At 53.2% G+C, this 20820-nt stretch overlaps 1 protein-coding gene across 4 annotated transcripts in view; it reads left to right on the top strand.

The window, feature by feature from the left end:
• The first annotated feature begins 13049 nt into the window (after nucleotides 1-13049).
• Nucleotides 13050-20820, top strand: part of Tent4a (terminal nucleotidyltransferase 4A) — a 33685-nt gene continuing 25914 nt past the window's right edge. Inside the window, exon 1 of one of the 4 annotated variants that reach the window (XM_085676573.2) lies at nucleotides 13050-13834. In XM_085676573.2, the coding sequence (XP_085532699.2) occupies nucleotides 13113-13834 (722 nt within the window). In that variant the 5' untranslated portion in view covers nucleotides 13050-13112. The remainder of the gene's footprint in view (nucleotides 13835-20820) is intronic. The other 3 variants (XM_085676572.2, XM_085676571.2, XM_085676570.2) reach the window with 3 other exon arrangements.

Raw genomic sequence — 20820 nt, 5'->3', positions numbered from 1 at the left:
CATGGTGGATTGGCTCAGGGTCTGCCAGCCTTGCCTCCAGTGGGTATGCATTCAATAGCTAAGGCTTTGAAGTGTTTTCTGATACCGCACTCTCCATCTTTTCAAATGAAGGTTGCCTCTCTCTACTTTAGGGCTTCCTCCTGGAATCTAATCACTGCTAGGGAACTTTCTGCTCTGGGACAACTCCTTGGAAGGCCGGTTGCAATCTGGGGGAGGGGGGAGCTCCTGTCTCCAGGAGAAGCAAGTGGGCGAATCCAAATCCCAGGAACACGTGTCAGTTGAGTGCAGGCCCCAGAGGTGGGGCGAGGAAGGGCTCAGATCCCCTGAGGCAAGACTCTTGCTGTGACAAAGCCTAGTGCATGTGAGATATTCAGTGAGAAAATGAGATGTTTTAGGCAATAAAAGAGTAAGCTAATTAAGGCAGCAGCTAGAGTCCTAGCGCTCGTTTTCGTATCTGTCAGTCACTGTCATGGTGACCACAGAGCTCTGTCTCCATCGCTTTAGTGGTGTGTAACCGGGAGCCCCTTATGAAGGTTTTGCCGATGGACCTGGGTTCAGAGGCTTGGATTGTACTGAGAAGGGCAAAGACAGAGGTGAAGGGGGCATTCATGGCCTGCATGGTGGAACGGTCGTGAGGATCTGATGGCTCTATCTAACAAGGTTGGTCTGGAGCTTGTGAGCCAGGTAGGGCGGTTCAGATGTTACCTTGTGATGCTTATTCTTTGGTTTGAGTTGTGGCAGGGAGTGGTCTGCTAAGGTAAAACATGCCCAGGTTTTAACTGATAGACACAGAGGTTAGGTCAGCCAAAGAGAGGTTCATGCGAAGTGGGTAAGAAGGGACCTTCTTGACTGTAATCCTCCATCTTCCCATAACGGGGATGTTCTAATCAGTGAATCAGTCTGCAGGGTTGATCCTAGGCTTTCTCAGGGAACTTCATAGTCGACAGCAATGTTTGGGTAGTCTCCCCCAGGCTCTTGTTTGAACATGCAGGACAGTGCTGGCTGTGCTCTTGCTGCTGTCCCCGGGTACAGGTTTGGGACAGCAGAATCCTCAGATATAGGAATGGAAGTGAGTAACCTCAAAGAGAACTAGCCACAGGTCAGGAACAAGGACAGGAAAGATAGCTTCCTAATGGATAGCTAGACCAGATATTAGTTTGCATGGAACCAAAGGAGAGGAGCAGCTCAGTCAGGAAGGACAGCACTCATGCCGGACAGAGTGGAAGGAGGATGCAGCCATGGGGCTGAAGGCGCTCAGGTGGGCATGGCAGTGCATCGGGGAGGTGACAGCAAGTCCACACGCTGGAGAGGGGTCAAGGGGTCCATCAGAGAGGAGAGGGTGGAGTCTGAACAAAGACATTCTACAAAGGGCCATGGACAGGGAGGAAGGGGCTGGGCAAGCATCTACCCACTCTGAGAGGATGCAGTGTCCTTCCATGGTGCTGGTGACAATGGGCCAGCAGGGGACCTCCCTACTTCTAGTCTTTAGAAACTCTTGCCACAGAGAATTTGATAAGAGCCTGAGCTGACTCACAGCCTCTTCACTGCCCACACGGTAGGCAGTGCGGGAACTCAGCACAGCCTTGAACACCTGCACCCCGAAGGATTTGCCTTGTGTGAGCTCAGAGACGCGGGCTCGGTGTTAGAGACCACGGGGGTGAGGGCTATCAGGTATTATAGACACGGGCTCCATGTTAGAGACCACAGGGGAGGGTGTGTGAGCTCAGAGACGCGGGTTCTGTGTTAGAGACCATGGGGGAGGGGTATCAGGTATCATAGATGCAGGCTCAGTGTTAGAGACCATGGGGGAGGGCTATCAGGTATCATAGATGCAGGCTCAGTGTTAGAGACCACAGGGGAGGGTGTGTGAGCTCAGAGACGCGGGCTCAGTGTTAGAGACCATGGGGGAGGGGTATCAGGCTTGAGTCCTCATCTGACCTTCTGATGAAACGTGCCAGGGGCCTGGATTCCTGCCCTTCCTTGCTGGACACCCATTACTTACCACAGGACAGAAACAACATGTGGATTTGTTGCCTGGTTAGCATGTTGTGGGTGGATGAATTTATCTAAGATCAGATAATAACTCACAAAAGCTGAGATTTTGAGTCTTATTCTCCCCCTCCCCCTGTTTCCAAACAACTTTGAGGCAGAACATCCATTAATTTTAAATACTTTTATGATAAGAAGTCACAGACTTGTTAATGGCTATTTTTATAGTCAGTCAGATTGAGGCAAGAAAAATCAGACAAGCGCCAACTTGGAGCACTGTTTGTGGATTAGGTCAATGGACAGACAGACAGACAGCTACAGGGACACAGTACTTTTTTACATTAGGGAGAGAGTGTCCTGCTGCTCCCCCTTAATCTCTGCCAGAGAATCACACACCCCACCCTACCCCACATCATGAGGTTCACTGTGCTTCCCTGAGGTTGGTGCCGCCCATGAGATGTGATTTGAGGTGGCCGCACCACATCCCTGTGTCATCAGCAGGGCCTTTACCTGACCGCCGCAGCCATGAGACCGAGGAAGACTGCTAATCCAGTCTCTGAACCTGAATGGAAGGATGTGGAGTGGAACCGGAGGGAAGACCCAGCATTCTGTGTCATGGTTTTCTGACCAGCCATCAAGACCTGGGGGCTGTTGCTCTTTATAGAAGAAATGAGCAAAAGTCAATTTATGAAGTCGTTCATATTTAGAGAACCTTAGCCACATAGAATAGGGATTTTGTCTCATTCCTTGAGCCGGTTGTGCTCCATCAGACATCTGACTGCCCTCCAGAGAGGAAAAGAACAAACTCCTGGGAGAGATGCTCCCTCAGACCCCAGCCCATTATACTGCATGTGTGTGTGTGTGTGTGTGTGTGTGTGTGTGTGTGTGTGTGTGCGCGCGCGCGTGTGTGTGTGTGTGTGTGTGTAGTTGTGGAGAGTCCCTGGTAGCTACAACCAACTCCCATCCTTTTTTTGGCAGATTTACCTTCCTGGCCACCTGCCTGGATTACCAAGAGATTGGAATACTGCTGCAGACCAGCGCCCACACCCGGGTGAGGTCCAGAGTGGCTGTGGGGTCACCACACTCGTAAGGGTGCTGATGCCTCTCAGAGGTAGATTGAGAGCTGACAGTTCAAAGCATCGGAGTGGCGGCAGCAGATCCCACTGTCCTCTCTCGGATGTTTGCCAAGGCGCCATCCCTGCGTCATTTCTCTGCTGGGAGGAAGACGAGGCCCTAAAATGAACAAAACTGACTCCTCCTCAAAACTTGGATCCTGTGGGATGGGGCACCACGCTCGTTCAGTCTGCCTGCTCTCCACTCTCTCCTGCCGTCCCTGGTCACCATCGGCCCGATGACTGAGGTTAAAAAAAGTAGGTGACATTCCGAAGAACAATCCAGAAGGAAGGAGCCCTGCTGGCAATAGACAGCCAATGCCTGGACCAGAGAGAGAGCTGGTCATGGCCAAGTTTTTGCTGTAGGCGGTGTCCCCTGAAACGCCCCGGCAGGCAAGGCTTTGAGCCCAGCCTTGGTCTGTCTGTGTCTGGAGCTGTGGGTGGGGGGGGGGTGCCTCCTGGGCAGCCAGCGGGCCCGCCAGGCCTTGCTGTCATGAGGAAAGAATCTGCAGGTCTGTAAACTCGCTATTTTTAGGCCTTTGTGGGGCTGAGCCAGTTCTTCATGTAGTAGGACCCACATATTTTACTGAATAGGACCTCGAAAAGTTCTAAGCATGCCTCCACCCTACTGAGAAACTTCAGGGGGTTGGAATGCCATGTGGCTTACTCGTGAAGACCAAGGGGCAAGCTCCCAGCCCCCTGGGTTCTCTCTGGTGGCTCCCCAGGTCCATACCCACTCCAGCATGCTGCTCATCTGGTGCCACCATGAACTGTGAGTCTTCCTGCACGTGCTCCTGGTTAGGCCTGGCCAGGCGGCTGTGCTCAGTGCCAGCCACCGTGTCAACTAGCTCAAGGTGCCTCCCACACAGGGGGCATTTCTTGCTCGCCCTGTTGTCCCCTAAATCAGGAAACCAGGACCTCCAGCCATTCTAAACTACACTCTGCCCAACTCTTCTGGTGGCTTTTTTCAAGATGTATGCTGTGGCTACTTGTCCCCACTGCCACTCTGCAGAGTTCTTCCCCGGGCTTGGCATGGTCCCCAGCCTGCTCCTGTCCATGGAGCACACTGGACGACCCTCTAGAGAAGGCCTCGGAGATCCAGTCTAGCTGCGTGGTTCAGAATTCTCCAGGCCTATTCTGGTACTGTGGGTGAGAAAGCCCTCATCCGACACAGGCGCTCAGGGCGGCTTCCCTCTGGAGGCTTACCTAGCTACTCCCATCGCCCCTTGGTAAACGCCATGGGTACAACCTGGATGTGATGGCTCGCACCTGTAAACACACTTAGGAACCGGAAGTAGGAGACTGTCCCGAGTTTGAGGCCAGCTTGGGCTGAAGAGTGAATTCCAGGCCAGCGAAAAGGGTGGGCAGAGAATACAGAACAACCTGAGGAACAGAGATGAAGAGCAGCCCCCATAGCTGGTGGGAGAGAACCAGCCCGAGTGGGAGGCAGGGTGTGGGTCTGTGCACTGCCTTTCTACCTCAGAGGAAAAGGCCCAGAGACACTGGGAGGCTCAGAGGAAATCCCAGCTTCTTGTAGAATCTCAGAGCAGTAAGAGTTGCCCGCTTGTAGGGCCTGTGGGTGGTCACTCTTGAAATCCAGTCACAATTAGTTTTCATATTACACTTACACTAGTGTAAGTGACCAGGATCATGCATCCCTTCCTGAGGATGCGGCGTGCAAGGTTAGAGGTTTACCAGATTGTCCAAGTTGAAAAACTGGACCCACAGGTCCTGGTATTCGCGGAAACATGAGAGGTTGACCTGATTACAGTCTCGGTTCCCATGGGGGTTCTGCACATTTTCCCTGGGGTGGAAAAGCTGGGTTTACTCACCTAGGCTTCCTACCTGGGTGGAGCCTCTACTGACTGACTGCTGGCACTGGTGGTGAGGTGTGGTACCGGGCTATCCTGAGACGTGACCTCAGCCAGGAAACCCAGCCAGCTTGGCTGATTCAGCTGCAGGAAGTATCCAAGCGTGGCCTGTGGTGTGCAACACTGGCCCTCAGCAATCACTTCTTGTTGTCCCTTCAGACTACAACCAGGACAGCGAGGGGACGTGGAAGAGAAATGGGAAAACATGGATGGTCCTGCCTTATTTTTAACTTACTTGTCTTCTGCACTATAGATTTTAGTCGGTGCCAAAAAAATAAAAGAAACATCTTATAAGCTGAATACATGCCGGAGACATCAGCGTTTAGTGTCAAGGACTCCATGGAGATTTCGCCATCACTCACGCTGACTTATGCCAGTGGTGGCTGCCGTGTTCACACCCAAGCCCTCCTGCCACAGTCCCTTCAGCGGAAACCAACAGCTCTTAACAGCCCTCTCTCCTGCCTCCGCACACTGGACCAGTCATGGATCCTGTGGCTTTACCACCCCCACATGTTTATAGCAGAGTTAGCACCACACATCTGCTAGTTTCAGACTTTCTTGGGAATACATATTTGAGTTCTGGACGCAAGAGGTGTACTGATCACCCCGGGCTTGGCCACTCAAACTCCTTCAGGACCTTCTTCCTATTTCTCTCTCCCCTGTTCGCCTCCACCAGGAAGCAGAGGGCTCTCAGGGCCAAGGGAATGGGAAGACACCTGAATCTGAGGGAGTGGATGGCGCTGAGTCCCCACCTCACGTTCAGTTCCCTATTGCCTTCTGAGCACTCTTTTATTCCACCTGGATGGGGTCACAGATAGGAAAGAAGCTTTCCAAATGCGAGTTTCCTTCGGTATTTGACAGCAGCCAGTTGGAGCAAGAGGCGGAAAGCAATGGCAATACCATTTCCACACAAGTCTTGGGTACTGGGGCCCTTGGGCCTTGGACAAGTTCGGTGTTAGAACTGTCAGCCTTGGGTCTGAGCCCCTTGGGCTTGGAAGACTTGACGGTTCTGGGGAGGTCTTCCGGTGGCCAGGGCCACAAGCTCCCCTCTCTGGCTGTTTGTGACCCACTCTGTCACTGTCTTTCCATTTCCCGCGGTCCTCTTGTCCTGACTGTTCTCGGGCTGTTCAGCCCTCAGGTGTTAGTGACTGCATTCAGGACTCAGCCTCACTCACCATCTCTGCTGGGAAGCACAGAGCTGGGATGCGGCCGGAGCAGCTGTGGCACCCAGAAGGCCAGACAGGAATTGGGCATTGGGTGCAGTTGGGATCAGTCACGTGCAATCGTCTCCCCCTGTAAGAGCTGGGATCCCAGTGGGTCAGTGAGATGCCCAGGTGGCCTCAGTGGCCACTGTCACGCCGATTCTATCTTCTGCTGATTGTGTCAGCAGCTCAGCACGTACTACTGGAAGCAGGACAGACTAGTCAAGACAGCTCTTCACTACACTGAACAGGAAGTAGGAGGAGGTCTCCCAGTCAACTCACTGGGAACCCAAGCATTCTTCCTACACAGCCTCAAAGGGGGCCGTTTGGACCAATCCCAGTCATTTCTTTTGGACCAGTTATGGTTATTAAAAATTGTGCTTTCGACCAGTCATGGTCCTGTTACAAATCATAGCCTTCCCTCTAGTAGGAGACATGTTTCCTCTCTCCCAGGTAGGAATGGTTCGAGGAGGCTTGTGATTGCAAGCCTGGTACAGATCGACAAGCCCTGTCTGGGTCTGTCCCTCCGAGAGCCAGGGCAACCATCTGCAGTGCTTCACAGTTATCTCAAGGTGTGCATGGTGTGTTCAGGATGGCACAAGCATTATCCTGCCGGCAGTTAAGGTGACGGTTCTTTTGCTCAAGGAAGCTAGGGTAACAAGAGAGAGTCTGGTATCTAATTAGGTAGTCAGGTTGCCCATCCTGGTGTCTTGGCTTACAGAAAATGCCCACTGGAAGGAAGGCTTACAAACTTTAAGGACTCACTATTAGCACTAACGGTGATTTGCCAATGCTTAGCCCCTGCCCAGTGCCCAGAGAGAGCCCACCTGTTCTGTTCCAGCTGAGCCCTGTACACTGCCCTCAAATCCATATCTGACTGGGTAGAGCTGAACCCCCTCCCCACCTGCTGTGGGAGCTACTTTTGCTCCTTTAGCCAATAGCCTTTGAGATACCAGCCCACTGGGGTGTGGTATCTTTCGCTTTAAAAATATGTGACGGCAGCCCTCTCGCTCTCTCTTGTTAATTACTCAGGTAACATTATTTCCCTTCTCAGATCTTCGGTGCGGTTAAAGACTAGATAAATGTAGCTACTTTCCTCTCATGACTTGGCCAAGTTATTTATTATACAAGACTTAAGATAGTTAAAAAAGGATATTTGTTCTTATTGTACATAATTTTGTAGTAGGTTTAGAACTCTCTTACTTAAACAAAAGGGGGGAAGTGCTGAGGGAGCTACTGTTGCTCCTTCAGCCAATAGCCTTTGAGATACCAGCCCACTGGGGTGTGGTGTCTTTTGCTTTAAAAATAAAATAAGCAGTGGCAGCTCTCTCTCTCTCTCTCTCTCTCTCTCTCTCTCTCTCTCTCTCTCGCTTGCTTTGGATTCTGCTTCTGGCTATTAGACGCTTTTCCTGGTCATGCAGGAGACTGTTGTCTGGGACGGTGATCTGTAAGTTTTTTCCCTTTAAATAAATAACCCTTTTATTAATCATAATTCCAAATTGGTGTGGGATTGTTTTGTTTTGTGACTTACTCCTTTACCCACCCACATCCTGAGGGACCGAGTGGCGCAGAGCCCCCCTTCTTACACCCTTGATCCCCAGATAACAAGGTAGAGTTGAAGTCCCTTCTCTGTCACCCACATCTCTGGATATCCAAATCCCTGGAAGGCTGGGTGGGGCTGAGTCCTCCTGCCTATACTCCTTGTCCACCTTGGGCCCACACTGACAGGGTTGTGCCAGACATAAGCTCTCGCTGGGCACACGCCTTTAATTCCAGCACTTAGAGGCAGAGGCAGGCAGATCTCTGTGAGTTCGAAGCCAGCCTGGTCTACAGAGTGAGTTCCAGGATAGTCAAAGATACACAGAGAAATCCTGCCTTGGAAAAAAAAATAAGAAAAGAAACAAGCTCCCAACGCATTATTTCCTCCAGCCTGAGATTACTTTCTATAGTGGCCATGGTTGTTGACCCTCACTGTCTCCTTCTGAATGATCTCCACACTAAAACCTGCGCCTGTCACTGATTTCCTGCTGTCACCTCAGCCAGTCAGGCAGAGTGGGCTCTTCTAACACGGTCAGACTGCATTGTCCTAGGAATAAACCTTCAAGGGGGCCTCCTCAGTGTCAGAGCACGACACCGCCTCGTCAGGCCTGTTACCATGTGCGGGCCTCAGCATTTGGGTCATCGCCCTCACCCAGAGCTCCCCCCATCGGCCCTGTTACTGGTCTGGAAGCTCTTCTGGACTCCCCCTTCTGCCCACCACCTCCTCTGTGCATTCAGGGTGCATCTCCACTTTCTCCACTGAGAATCTCTTCTCTCGCTCACACAGAGCCTGTGCAAGTCATCTGTCTGTACAGGGACCTCCCAGTTACAGCAATCAAAGTGCCCTCTTGTGGAGACACAGTCAATCCTGCTGACAATTCCTGCTGGGGAGAAGGCGGTGTCACCTAGGGCCCTGAAATCAGAGGGCTGCATTCTCCTGGCGGAGTTATTCTAAGGATGACCCGAAAAAGTCAGAACAGGCTTTTAGACTGAAGATACATCTGTTGGCTTTGTGGTCCCCTCCCCTAACTGGTTTTCTCTTTGTAGCAGATCCCCCCTTCTGTCATTTGTCCCCACTCATGCCCAGTACAAGTCATGACTCTATTGGCTTCTTGTCTCATTTCTTAGCCTCTCTGGCAGTTGAAATGGTTATAATTATGGTCAGTTCATCAATACAATGTAATGAAAAAAGTGTAGAAAGGTTTTCTTGGAAAATGATTGCTGTTCTGACCAAAGAGGTCACATGCAGTGGACACTGTCCTTTACTTCTCCTTCAAGTCCCCAGTAGGAACACGAGGACTCGGTCGGGACAGCCCTCACCAGAGGCCAGCTGTACAGGCTAGGGTGCTGTGCCACCACACCACGGGTCTGCTATCTCACGGCTTACAATCGGAGCAAAGGAACCTGCCTCCAGATCTAAGCCTCTGTAGAGGGCTGGAGAGAGTCCTCTCAAAATTCACTCTCAGAACCTCCGCCCATGACCTTGCTTAGAAATAGTTATAGATATAACTGGTTAGGGACTGAGAGATGAGAACACCTTGGATTCCACATGGGTCCTAACTCCAACGATTTGCGTGTTTATAAGAAGGTGGGGGTGGGGTGGAGTGGAGAGATGGCTCAGTGGTTAAGAGTGTTTCCTGCTCTTGTAGAGGACACGGGTTAGTGGCATACCATCTCTGTAACTCTAGTTCCAGGATATCCAACATCTTCTTCTGATCTCCTCAGACATCTGCATGCATGCATGAGCACACGGGTACATGGACTACTTATAGTACTTACTTACTATATTATTTATAGTAATAAATGAATCTTTAAAAAGTAATAAATAAGAGAAGATACAGACACATGGGGAGACAGTGGGGCCCCTAATATTAGCTGCCCTGTATCCACACACCATGTGTGTGATTGCAGCATCATCCATTAAGACAGAAAGACCCAACTTGGGCTCACGGTGTGTTGAGAAATGGTGACATGCCAGCTCAAAGTTTGTGCACACCTGCTTGCTTCTCGCCCCGCTCAGCCACACTAAAAATAAGCAGTGACATCTTGTGGCATGAGGAAACACATGAGGTTGTCAGCCTTTGTGCCCCCGTTGCCTGCCAGCCAAGTATCAGTTGCATGAATGTGACCCTCTGGGAAAGCCCACCTTTGGCTGTCTCAGCCCCTAGGCTGACTTTGAGAAATACTGAACATTGGGTTTGAGGGCAGCCTGCTACCCTCAAATATGTCACTCAGCCTGGGAACTCGAGTCTACATTTTCAGACCTAAGTGTGTGAGCCCTTCAAGCCCCAAAAAGAAAGTGTTGGTTTTATTCTCTGTGGAAACAGATGAGAAGAATGATCTCCCTGCCCAGGGTTTCCAAGACTGAGTTTTCCTCTGAGCATGAAGGAATACATGGCTTCTGTGGCTGGAGAGATGGCTCACCAGTGAAGAGCACCTGCTGCTCTTGCAGAGGACTTGGGTTCGGTTCCCATCACCCACCCGGTACCGTGTAACCATCTGGAGCTCCAGTTCCAGGGCATCTGACACTGCTCTCTGGCTTCCATGGGCACCAGGCACACATGCAGTGCATTTTCAATAAGTAAATCTCAGAAAAAAGATATGGCTTCTATTTTACATAGAATGTTTGTGATCAAAACCTTTGTTCTAAGTATAAAACTTGTACGGTGGCTGACTGATGAGGGGCAGCTAAAGGCAACTGTAAAGAACATGGCACTTTATGAAAAAACACCCACAGTAAAGCACCGTAAGAAGAAAACAATGGCAGCATGGACGACAGACCCTGGAAGCTGGCAAGGAGACCGCAGTGCTCTCACGCCCTTGGCCATTCTGCTAGCACTCATGGGAGGACTTACTCTCTATGCTACACTGGAGGACTTACTCTCTATGCTACACTGTCCTAGAGCTGATGTCCAGCAGAGGACGAGCCTTCCTCTCCCTAGGGACCTGTCATTCTGATGGAGTAGAGGGACCACAGTGAAACTATGTATTAGATGGTGTAGTGGGTAGAATCAAAAGGTGTTCAAGCCATTGTCCTGGGTACCTGAATGGACTTATAAGGAGACAGATTTTACAGATGTTCTCAGGTTATGCTGATGCTGTCAGGGTGAGCCCAGTCCAACATGACAGGTGCCCTAGGAAAAGACACGGACGCAGGGAAAGTGTCATGCAGTTGTGGAGACAGGTTAGTGCTGTGGTCAGGCGAGCAGCGCCCAGGACTGCCAAGAAGAGCAGTCACTTAGAGGAAATTGGGAAGCAGCAGCAAGTTTTTGCTGTACAACCTTCTGAGACAACAGGGCCTGCTGACATTTTGATGCCAGACTTCCCAGTCTCCAGAACGGGGAAGGAGCAAACTTGTTTTCTGGGCAAAACTTGTTTTCTTGGTCAGTCAGGGAAAGGAATGGGGAAGTTGAGGACAAGGTCTACAACCACTTGGAAGTTATGAAAATGAAAAGGGGAAGAAGGAATCATGTATGTCTGGAGATGACCATGCCAAGAAGCTGTAAGAGCCAGTGTGAAAGCTCCGGGGCAGGAGTGTGCCCCACCCTGTGCGGCTGGCGCAAGCGAGGTTATGGGATAGCTGTGAAGAGGGACAGGTGACAACACAGAGTCTAGAAGGAGAGCATCGAAAGAGCAAACCCCCGGACGATTCTAAGGAGGTAGAGGATCTGATTTCTTAAAAGTAACAACATAAATATGTATGCATACATGTGTGGACATAAAAACACACAAATCCCTTAAAGAACCACCTGCTGTGTGGGTAGAAGCTAAAGGGGGCGAGGATGGGATGGATACGGGGGAAACAGACCTACCGAAGGTAGCGGGGATTGGAAGGAACAAGGAGAGGAAAGGTAATGGTTTGGTTTCGGATGCGCCTGGCAGCCAATAGGGCATAGGGATGGAAGGCAAAGAGGGCCAGGTCTCGAAGTATTTTCCCTGATCCATTAAAATTGAATTACAAATTAAGGACTGTTTTTTTTTTCTTTCCTGTAGTATTCAACACAACACACCCTATCTCTTTGGGACTGGGCTTCTTTGATTTAGACTGGCTTGTAATGTTTGCAATCCTCTTGCCTCGGCTTCCCAAGTGCTGGAATTAGAGACACGCACCGCTGTACACAGCTTAACGCAGGCTCTCTCTCAGCACTGGCGGTGATCGCCACATGGACAGGTGGTTAGAAAACGCCAGAGACTAAACATTTATTCGTATTTACGCCCCCGACCAAAGGAACTAAGTCCGCACTATGGCCCGTCCACGTTGGTACAGCCTTAGAAGCGCCAAGCACTCAGGACAGTTTGCTCCTCCGTGGTACGGACCAGAAGCCGAGCCGCTCCCTTAGGCTCACAAATAGCGGAGCCGGGGTGCAGCGGGGCCAAATGCAACCGGAGAAGACAGCCTGCATCTGCCGGGCACCTGCCCTCCTGCCCAGGCTCGCCCCGCACAAAAACGCGCAGGACGCTGGAACTGCTTCCGATTTCACCGGCCGCGTGGCCCGTGGCGCATCCCAAACCACGCGTCTCGGCGGGGCGCTGGGGACTGCGGTGGGTCACGCGGGTCAGGGCTCTACCTTTCACTTGACCGCACAAGACTGGCGAGCAGAGGGCGGCGGCTAACCCCGCAACCCTCGCCCGGCGCAGTCGCAGCAGTTTCGTTTTCCCGGTCAGCCGGGACCGGCAACCGCAGCACGCCAGTCGCGGAAACTTCCACCCGGCCGCCCGAGGTCTCTGCGCACGCGCGGCGCGGCGGCTCGCGCCCCGCCCCCTCCGGCCCCGCCCTGTCTGTCTGGTCTGCAGGCGCCCTCGCCGCCGTCTCCCCGCCGCCGCCTCCCAGGGCGCAGGCGCGGTAACCAAGGCGGCGCTGTCTAGTGAGGATTTGAAATCCCCGCGCGTGCGCACTGCGCCGCGGCCCGCCAGGGAGGCCGCGCCTCCGCCCCGCCGCCCCCGCCGCGCCGCCTCCCCGCCCCTCATTGGAGCGGAGGCGGCGGCCCCCATCCCTCCCCGCGCCCGGCCGCCGCCGAGGGCGTCTTTCCGCCGCCGCGCCGCGCCGCGCCGCAGGAGCCCCGTGACGGACTGACGGCCCGGCGCTCTGGGCCCGCCCCCTCGGCCGGTCGCCGCCCCTCCGATGGCCTCTCCCCGCCGCCTGCACGCAACGCCGCCGCCGCCACGGCCCCCTCGCCCTCCCCGCGCCTCCTGAGCCGCCCGGACCGCAGCCGCGCCGCGCGCCCCACCGAGCGCCGCCCGCGCCCGCCCACCCGCGCGCGCACCGGAGCCGCGCGCCTCAGGCCCGTCCGTCCGTCTCGGTCCGTCTCCGTCCGTCCGTCCGCGCGGCCGGCCCGGGGCGCGGCGGGGGCGGGGCGGGGCGCGGCGGGCGGCGCGGGCCCCGCGGGGGCGGCGCGTGGATGGATCCGCGCGTGGCCTGGATCCAGCCCGAGCAGAAGGGGCCGGCCAATGCCCTGTGGATGCAGATCTGGGAGACCTCGCAGGGCGTGGGCCGCGGCGGCTCCGGCTTCGCGTCCTACTTCTGCCTCAATTCGCCGGCTCTGGACACGGCGGCCGCGCCCGGGGCTGCGGGACGCGCGGCGGCAGCGGTAGCGGCAGCAGCGGCAGCCACCACCGCGGGAGGCCCGGGGCCGGCGCCCGCCGCGTCGCCTCCACCGCCCGCGCCCGGCCCCTCCGCGCTGCCCCCGGCTCTGCTGACGGCGCTCGGGCCCGCGGCGGACGGCGCGCGGCGCCTGCACAAGTCCCCGTCGCTGTCGTCGTCGTCTTCGTCGTCTTCCAACGCCGAGTCGGGCACCGAGAGCCCCGGCTGCTCGTCGTCGTCGTCCTCCGGCAGCACCTCGCTCAGCCGCGCGAGCGCCGGCCGCACCTTCTTCAGCTTCGCCGACGGCGCGGCCCACGCACACCCCGGCCCACGCGGCCCCACGCCCGCCGGCTCTCCGCCGCAGCACCAGTTCCACCCGGGCCGGCGGAAACGCGAGAACAAGGCTAGCACGTACGGCCTCAACTACCTGCTGTCGGGCAGCCGCGCGGCCACGCTGAGCGGAGGGGGCGGCCCCGGGGCCCAGGCGGCAAGGCCAGGCACGCCGTGGAAGAGCCGCGCGTACAGCCCGGGCATCCAAGGGTGAGTGCGCCCGCCCGACCCGCGCGGGGCCGCCGAGGACGCGGGCACTTTAAAAACTCCGTTAGGACCAGACCTACCGGGCCGGGGATTGACAGTTCGGGATAGCGGCCCGGGGGTAGACGGGAAAGCCATTCTCGGCTTCCTCCCCTCCGGGCCAGGAAAGCCAGGGGAGCGTGCTGGGGTGCTCGTTCTTTCCTGTGAGTTAAATCGTGTATTTTAGATTTTGGTGTATTCAGGTTGAAGGTGATGTATTTCTTCCTTTTCTCTTTCTTTTTCTTTTTCTTATTTCTTTTTTTCATTTTTTTGGTAGCGATGCAGCTTAGCCATCGGGGGACATTTACAAGTGGGGTGTGGTGTGTGTTGAGGTTACGAACTACGTATTAATTCTGGGCAGACATTAACAGAAAGCATCACCTGGGGAGTCTAAAAAGCCACCTAATAGCTCTCAGATTTTTTTCCCTGTGTACTCACAGGAAGGTGTCATTTTCATTTAAAAAATTTCCACACATCCCAGAGGACCTTTAGGGTTTAGTGTCCCCAGTGACAACAAGGTGGGAGTTGTTGGTTTGGAATTGCCTCAGGTGAGACTGCTCTTGTGAAACTGTTCAACCCGTTGGCATTTCTGAGCGTCTAGAACAAAATATTCACTTATACTTTGTGCGTTTCAAGGCTGGTGAGCGTGGCTTGCCTCAGTTCCTGCAGATCTAAAAGGCATCGAGCCCCCACCCTCACCCCCTCAACCCCAGGCCTTCTCAGGCAACCTGATCTGCCCGAATGATTGCTAGACCCTGAGACTCCTTTGAGGGAACTGCTTAGGGGGCCGTTTGCCGTTTGAGGTGTGTGTGGTAACACTGATACTCTTTAATGGGCGTGTGTTACATTGTAACATTTGCCTATCCAGCAACTTGTTTCACCTGGCATCCGGTGGGAGTCTGGAGCATGCACTCCAGACCCGGAGTCTGGTTTCTTCTGCCCTCTCTCCACAGCGCTGGCTTGTAGAACTTTCTGAAGCAGGTGTCAGGGACCAGATTGTGTGTGTGACGGTGAACCTGAGGGAGGTTTCTAGACTGTTACATAACTGTCATGGAAATGGTGTTTCTCCTGGAAGATGACTTGACCCCTGACACTTCTGCTCGTGTGCTTCTTAAGACAACCAGCAGCGTTGTCTGTTCCTCAGCGATAGCTGTGGCTCTTGAAGTGACCCATGTGGTGGTTTGTAACCTGATGGGCCTCTGTATGTTCTTCTGGGTGGGCCAGGTGTTTTTAGAGTCTGGGGCGGACTTGGACTGGGTGATGTGTTGTCTTACTGATCCTCCAGACCTGGTCCCTCCTCTGAATACTGGTGTACGTTGCTACATAGGTGCTTATACTTGGTACTGGCATACAAACTGGTGTTTACACTTGGCTCCTGTCACCCTTTCTCTTAAGTCCAGTCATTGAGCAGATGCTGTCCCCTGGACCTGTGTGTCTCTTCATACCTCAAGCACATTGGAATCATCCCTGGTGGAGGCTGTCTGAGCAGTCCTAGCCTGGTGTCTTCTGTAACTGTGGCCTGGATGTGTCATTGGTCAGCATTGCCAGTGGGATGAGGTGTTGCCAGCTCCCAACTCCAAGAAGATCATCACCCCGTACTCTTCCCCTCCCCCACTGACCCCCATCTCCAAGCCTGAACTTGGTGGTGCTTGGGCTCTGTTATCCGTTGCCCTAGACTCTGCCTCAGTTGGTCAATATGGTATAGAGGTCTTAAGAGGACTCTGAACCAGCTAAGAGGTTCGCCTTGGTCCTCCCTGGACCAGGAGATGCTAACCACATCTCTTTCCTGTGCCTGGTGACTCTTCCTTGTCTGTTTCAGGTCATGACTTTGTTGGGTGGTGAATCCTGGAGGAGGAGCTCTCTAGCTAGCTTGACTTGCCTGGGAGGGCAGGGTACCTCTGTCAGGTTCCTCCTGTGGGGAGGAATTAGAAAACCAGGACAGTAGAGCTGAGCCTGTGTGCAAGGAGTAAAGGTGGCCCCAGCGACTACTTCCATGTGGCTGGTTGGTTGTATGTGAACCGACCTTGGGATGGCGTGAAAGAGACCTGTCTGAGTCTTGTCTTGTCCACCAACTTGTCAAGAGCGATGTGTGGGTCAGCACCAAGTCTGTGCTTAGCAAGAGACAGAGCTAAGGTCAAGTACTAGCTGAAGTGTGGCCCAGTGAACGGTTGGTGAGGGGCTGCCGAGTAGTGTTCTTTCTAGTCTTGGGGTGTGCCTTCCCGAGGAGACTCTGCAGACCTCCCAAAAGGAGGATGAGTGCTTTCACGGTGGGGGAGAGTCTGCAGCTCTTGCTGACCCCATCTGCTTCTCCGCCTGGTGGACACTTGGCACCTGCAACACCCCCGGCTCTGGGAGGAGTCTGCCCTTGGAAACTGCTGGCCTGGGTTCGTGGGACTGCTAGACTGCTTTCCACCTTGAGCTGGATGAAGAAAGAGGACGGGTTAGTGCGTGAGCTTGGGGAGTAGAGAAGGTGGATCCCGGTGTGAGAACTGCTCCGGGCACAGGTTTAAGTTGAACCGTGAGACCTTTGTTCAGGACACGGCACACGTAATGTCAGACATGCCCTCTGCATGATCTCTCCTAGAGATGGAGGTGAGTGTGGGTGGGCTCTCTGGGTCCTTGCTTTCTCCTAGAGATGGAGGTGGGTGTGGGTGGGCTCTCTGGGTCCTCGCTTTCTCCTAGAGATGGAGGTGGGTGTGGGTGGGCTCTCTGGGTCCTCGCTTTCTCCTAGAGATGGAGGTGGGTGTGGGTGGGCTCTCTGGGTCCTCGCTTTCTCCTAGAGATGGAGGTGGGTGTGGGTGGGCTCTCTGGGTCCTCGCTTTCTCCTAGAGATGGAGATGGGTGTGGGTGGGCTCTCTGGGTCCTCGCTTTCTCCTAGAGATGGAGGTGGGTGTGGGTGGGCTCTCTGGGTCCTCTCTTTCTCTTTTGAACCTGCTTTACCCTCTGAGTGCTCACCTCTGACCTTTGCCATGGTCAGCCTCAGTGACTTTAGAAGTTGCCTCAAGTTAAAGGTAAAGCAAAGCCCTCTAAGTGGGAGTGGAGTGTAGTCCTCATGCATTAGGTAAATCCTCCCAGGTGTCTTCCAGCAGGAGTGCAGTTGGACATGAAAGGCCTTTGCATACTCCTGCAGCCCCATGACCTGAGTTGACTCTGAAGGTTGTGTCCTTCCAGGTGTGCCTGCAGTGACAGAGCCATGTGCAGCTTCTTTGAAACTCTCCTCACCATGGTTAGTCTTTCAATGTGCTCTGTGCACTCGGCGATGGGAACCCATTGTCTGTGTTGAGCCCGAGAAGCCTCCAGATCAGCAGCTACAGCGCGCGGTTGTGGTTGGTGATGCTCACAGGGCTCCATGCGTGCTCTTTTTGCTTTACTCTTGGGAGGGAGTCAGAGCTTGATGGAGCAACCAGGTTCCTTCTCTTCCTGCATGGTTCCTGCCTGCTTGGCAGAACTAGTGGGACTGGGAAGAGGGCAGGTGAGGGCCAGCGTGGTGTGGAGCACTGGTGCAGTCACCCTCGTCACCTTTGCCTTTGTCCCTGTCTTCCTGGGAGCTTGGCGGGGGGGGGGTGCTGATGCCTGGAAAGTTGGAGCACTCCCCTGCAGGTGACGGTGGCACAAGTGGGCATGCTTTATGGATTTCTTGTGCAGAGATCTGCCTTGGGTTGAAGAGGGAGGTAAGAGTGGTCATGCTGACCACATTAGCTCCTGTGCAGCACTTCTCCAGCTTAGTGGCCTCACTGTTGTCCATGTTCCCACGGCCAGTCTCCACATGGCTGCTAGGGTGACTGAGTGGAGTCCTGCAGACTCGCTGAGCCACTGCTTGCCTCCCTCTCTAGTGCACATCGCTTGCTCAGGTTGGCTACCCAGGAGGACAAGGCCAGTATATTTTTTTTGGACAAGAATATTAAACAAGCTGGCATGGTCCTTTGGAAAAATGAGAGGCCTTACAGTTGGGGAGGCTCTGTGTTTGGTTCCTAACATCAAGGAGAAAAGGATTAGAAGGGAGGGGGAGACAGAAATAAAAATGGAAGCCATGAGTGATTTTTAAACAGAAGTGTCTTAGTGCCCATGCTGTGGAAGGTGGGGTCCTAGGGTCTTGCTGCCATGGTCTTTGGATGAAAAACAGTGCTGTTTTCACCTTAGAAACAGCATGCTTGCAACTTAAAGTATTTTTAAGTAAACTTTATAATATTTCTCTTGTTATTATATATTTTTAGTTTTGATTTTTGTGTATGTGTCTTTGTGAGTTCTTGTGCATCATGTGTGCGAGCATCCACATGTCCGCATTCGCTGGAAGAGGCTGCTGGGTTCCCCTGGAACTGTAGTTATAAGCAATTGTGAGCAAACAGATGTGGCTGTTGGGACAACCTGGGTTCTCTGGAAGAGGAGCAAGTGCTCTTAACCAGTGGGCTGCCCCTCTAGCTCCTTAAATAGACGTTTAAAAGAAGAAAATACATAATTTTAAGGCTTGTGCTTCAGTGTCTTGGATAGTTTTTGATCACAAATGTGAGCGTTTAGGTGTCATCTTTAAAAAAATTCATACAAAAGTGGCCTTTGGGAGCAGTGGTACCAGTGCCCCTTGGGGTAAGAGGTTGCACCTTGGTGAGGTGGTTTGGGTCAGATCTTCAGGTTGTGCAGGAAAAGAGCTGTACATAGAAAGTTATTGAAGATGATCGAGTTCACACACTTAATTTGATGGTGCAGCCAGAGTTCAAGCCGCAGGAGTGATCACCTTCCAGGGATCCACCGCTAGAGCTGCCCTGAGGCCAGGTCCGGGACTGGCCGGCCTGTCAGTGTTGCTTTTCCTTTAAGCACAGCTGGATGGCACACTAACCCTAGAAGGCTGCCCAGGAGGTGCAGCCTGCAGCGGAAGCAAGTGGGTGATGCTCTGTGTTTGTGTGACCGAGTGGGGTAGCCTTGTCTTCTCCCCACATGGCGTGTGCACTGACCACCCCACTTTTCTGTGGTCGGGTAGCAAAGTGCTGTGAACGGTTGTCTCATTAGGCATGGTCTTTGAGTCACGTTAGGACAGGTTGGGTGGGCTTTCCACTCATGCCTGCCCTTGTGGCACTTAGGCTCTCTTCTTTTTCTAGGGGCTCCCTTCCATCCTAAAGCCCACAAGATGCCTTAACCGTTAGAGGAGACCCCTTCCTTCCAAGGGCTCACATGACTGGGTAGACCCATCCAGACACCTGTCTTCAGGCTGTGTAATGCAGTGTGATTCAAGGACTGTTTTTTAAGAACCACAGGTTCGGTGACTGGGCACTGACTGTCACACATAGGCATTGTTTAGTGAGGAGACAGCACTGCTGTGGGAAGAGGAGGCCATGGTTGTCTTTTCCAACACTCAGTCCTTGGCTTGGACAGCAGCCCATTGCAACGACTCTTGCATATTGCCAGTCCTGTCCTCTGGCTTGATTGTTTCTTCTAGGAGATGACAAGAGCAGTGTGGCCTTCTGTGTCTTTTGCAGAGGGATCATTCTTTAGTTTCTTATTTTAAAAAAGTTTACAGAAGAACCATGTGATTGCACAGAAACTGTATCTGAAAAGTGCCAGCCATGAGGTGTCTTGCATTAGTCAGATTGTCTTGGTGACCCACTTAAGTTACCACTCGATAATTACAAAGAAGCCCATCATTGTTTAGTTTAAGATGTGGGCAACACCTGATCTGCAAGCCAGGTTGATGGGAATTGTGGTTCACCTATGGCCTCAGTTGCAGAATATGTGCCATGTCCTGGAGGAGCAAGAAGACCCCTCACAATTCTTTCCTTGTCCCTTCCTGACCCCACCTCTGAGTGTTTAGTTCCTGTGGAGTTAGGAGTTGCTCCCCCTGCCCCAGCCTGCACTCTATGGAGTTAGCTCCCACTACTCCCTGCGTGTACTCTGTGGAGTTAGCCCCCCCCTCCCCCAGCCTACATGTGGAATTAGCTCCTCCTGCCCCAACCTGCACTCTGTGGAGTTAGCTCCCCCTGCCCCCAGCCTGCACTGTGGAGTTAGCTCCCCCTACACTAGCTTGCACTCCCAGCACCAAAGACATACTAAGAAAGAGGCAAAGGACAAGTAGACTTTGTGTGCAGAAGTAAAGGAAACTTTAGTTTTTGTCTTAGGCATTTTAAAGATTCGCCTGTGAATTCTGCAGTGGATTTAACTGATGGACTGATTTAGTTGGTGCAAGAAAGCATGGCTAAGACCTGCAGGGCAGGATAAAAACATTCACAGGCACACAGGATAGAAAACAAGTTGCAAAGTCGCAGGTCCCATCCAAAAGACTTCCCACTTGGTTGTAACATTTTCCTTTTTTTAAAAAATAGATAACAACAGAAAAGTAAGTTTGAAGATTAACTGGGGACCTGCTGAGTGTCCCTGGTCACCTTTGCTGTTTGCTGGCAGCCAGTGTGGGCTGGGCTACATCGAGGCTTGACACGTGGGTTTCTGCACAGCCTTATCTTTTCCCAGCTGACAAGGCCAACTAGATGGGAGCATCTCAAGGGTCCTTGTTCCAGGAGCTCGCTCGTCTTCTCTCGTGGGTTGTGACACTCCTTTGCCTTTCCACAGTTGCTGCTTCACACAGCTCTGGGTTTGGCCAGTGCTTGTTTCCTGAGGGACAGCATGGGCATAACCTTCCTGTTCTAGTCCTGGGAATGCTGAGGTCGGTTAAGGGAAACACAGAGTCGAATTATTACTGTTTTTACCTGAATTTGTTTCCTGTATTGGGAAGCATGTACTTGGCTTTAAGAACCTGCTGTGTCCGTCCTTTGGTTTCTCCTGGGATCTCATTCCCAACTCAGCTTCCCCACCTGAAAAGTAGACCCTGTGACATCTACGTCATAGCAGTCAAAGACTTGGAGTCAGCTTATGAGCTGGTCCGTATGTATGAGAAAGGCTGCTCCTTCCCCTGTTCTCCCCTCAGGAAATAGAAACCCAAAATGGGCTTTGTGTTGCCAACAGGAAAAGCC

This window comes from Myodes glareolus, chromosome 15, assembly GCF_982192425.1.
Source record: "Myodes glareolus chromosome 15, mMyoGla1.1, whole genome shotgun sequence".
Classification (NCBI taxonomy): domain Eukaryota; kingdom Metazoa; phylum Chordata; class Mammalia; order Rodentia; family Cricetidae; genus Myodes; species Myodes glareolus.
This window is presented reverse-complemented; position numbering and strand designations above follow the sequence as displayed.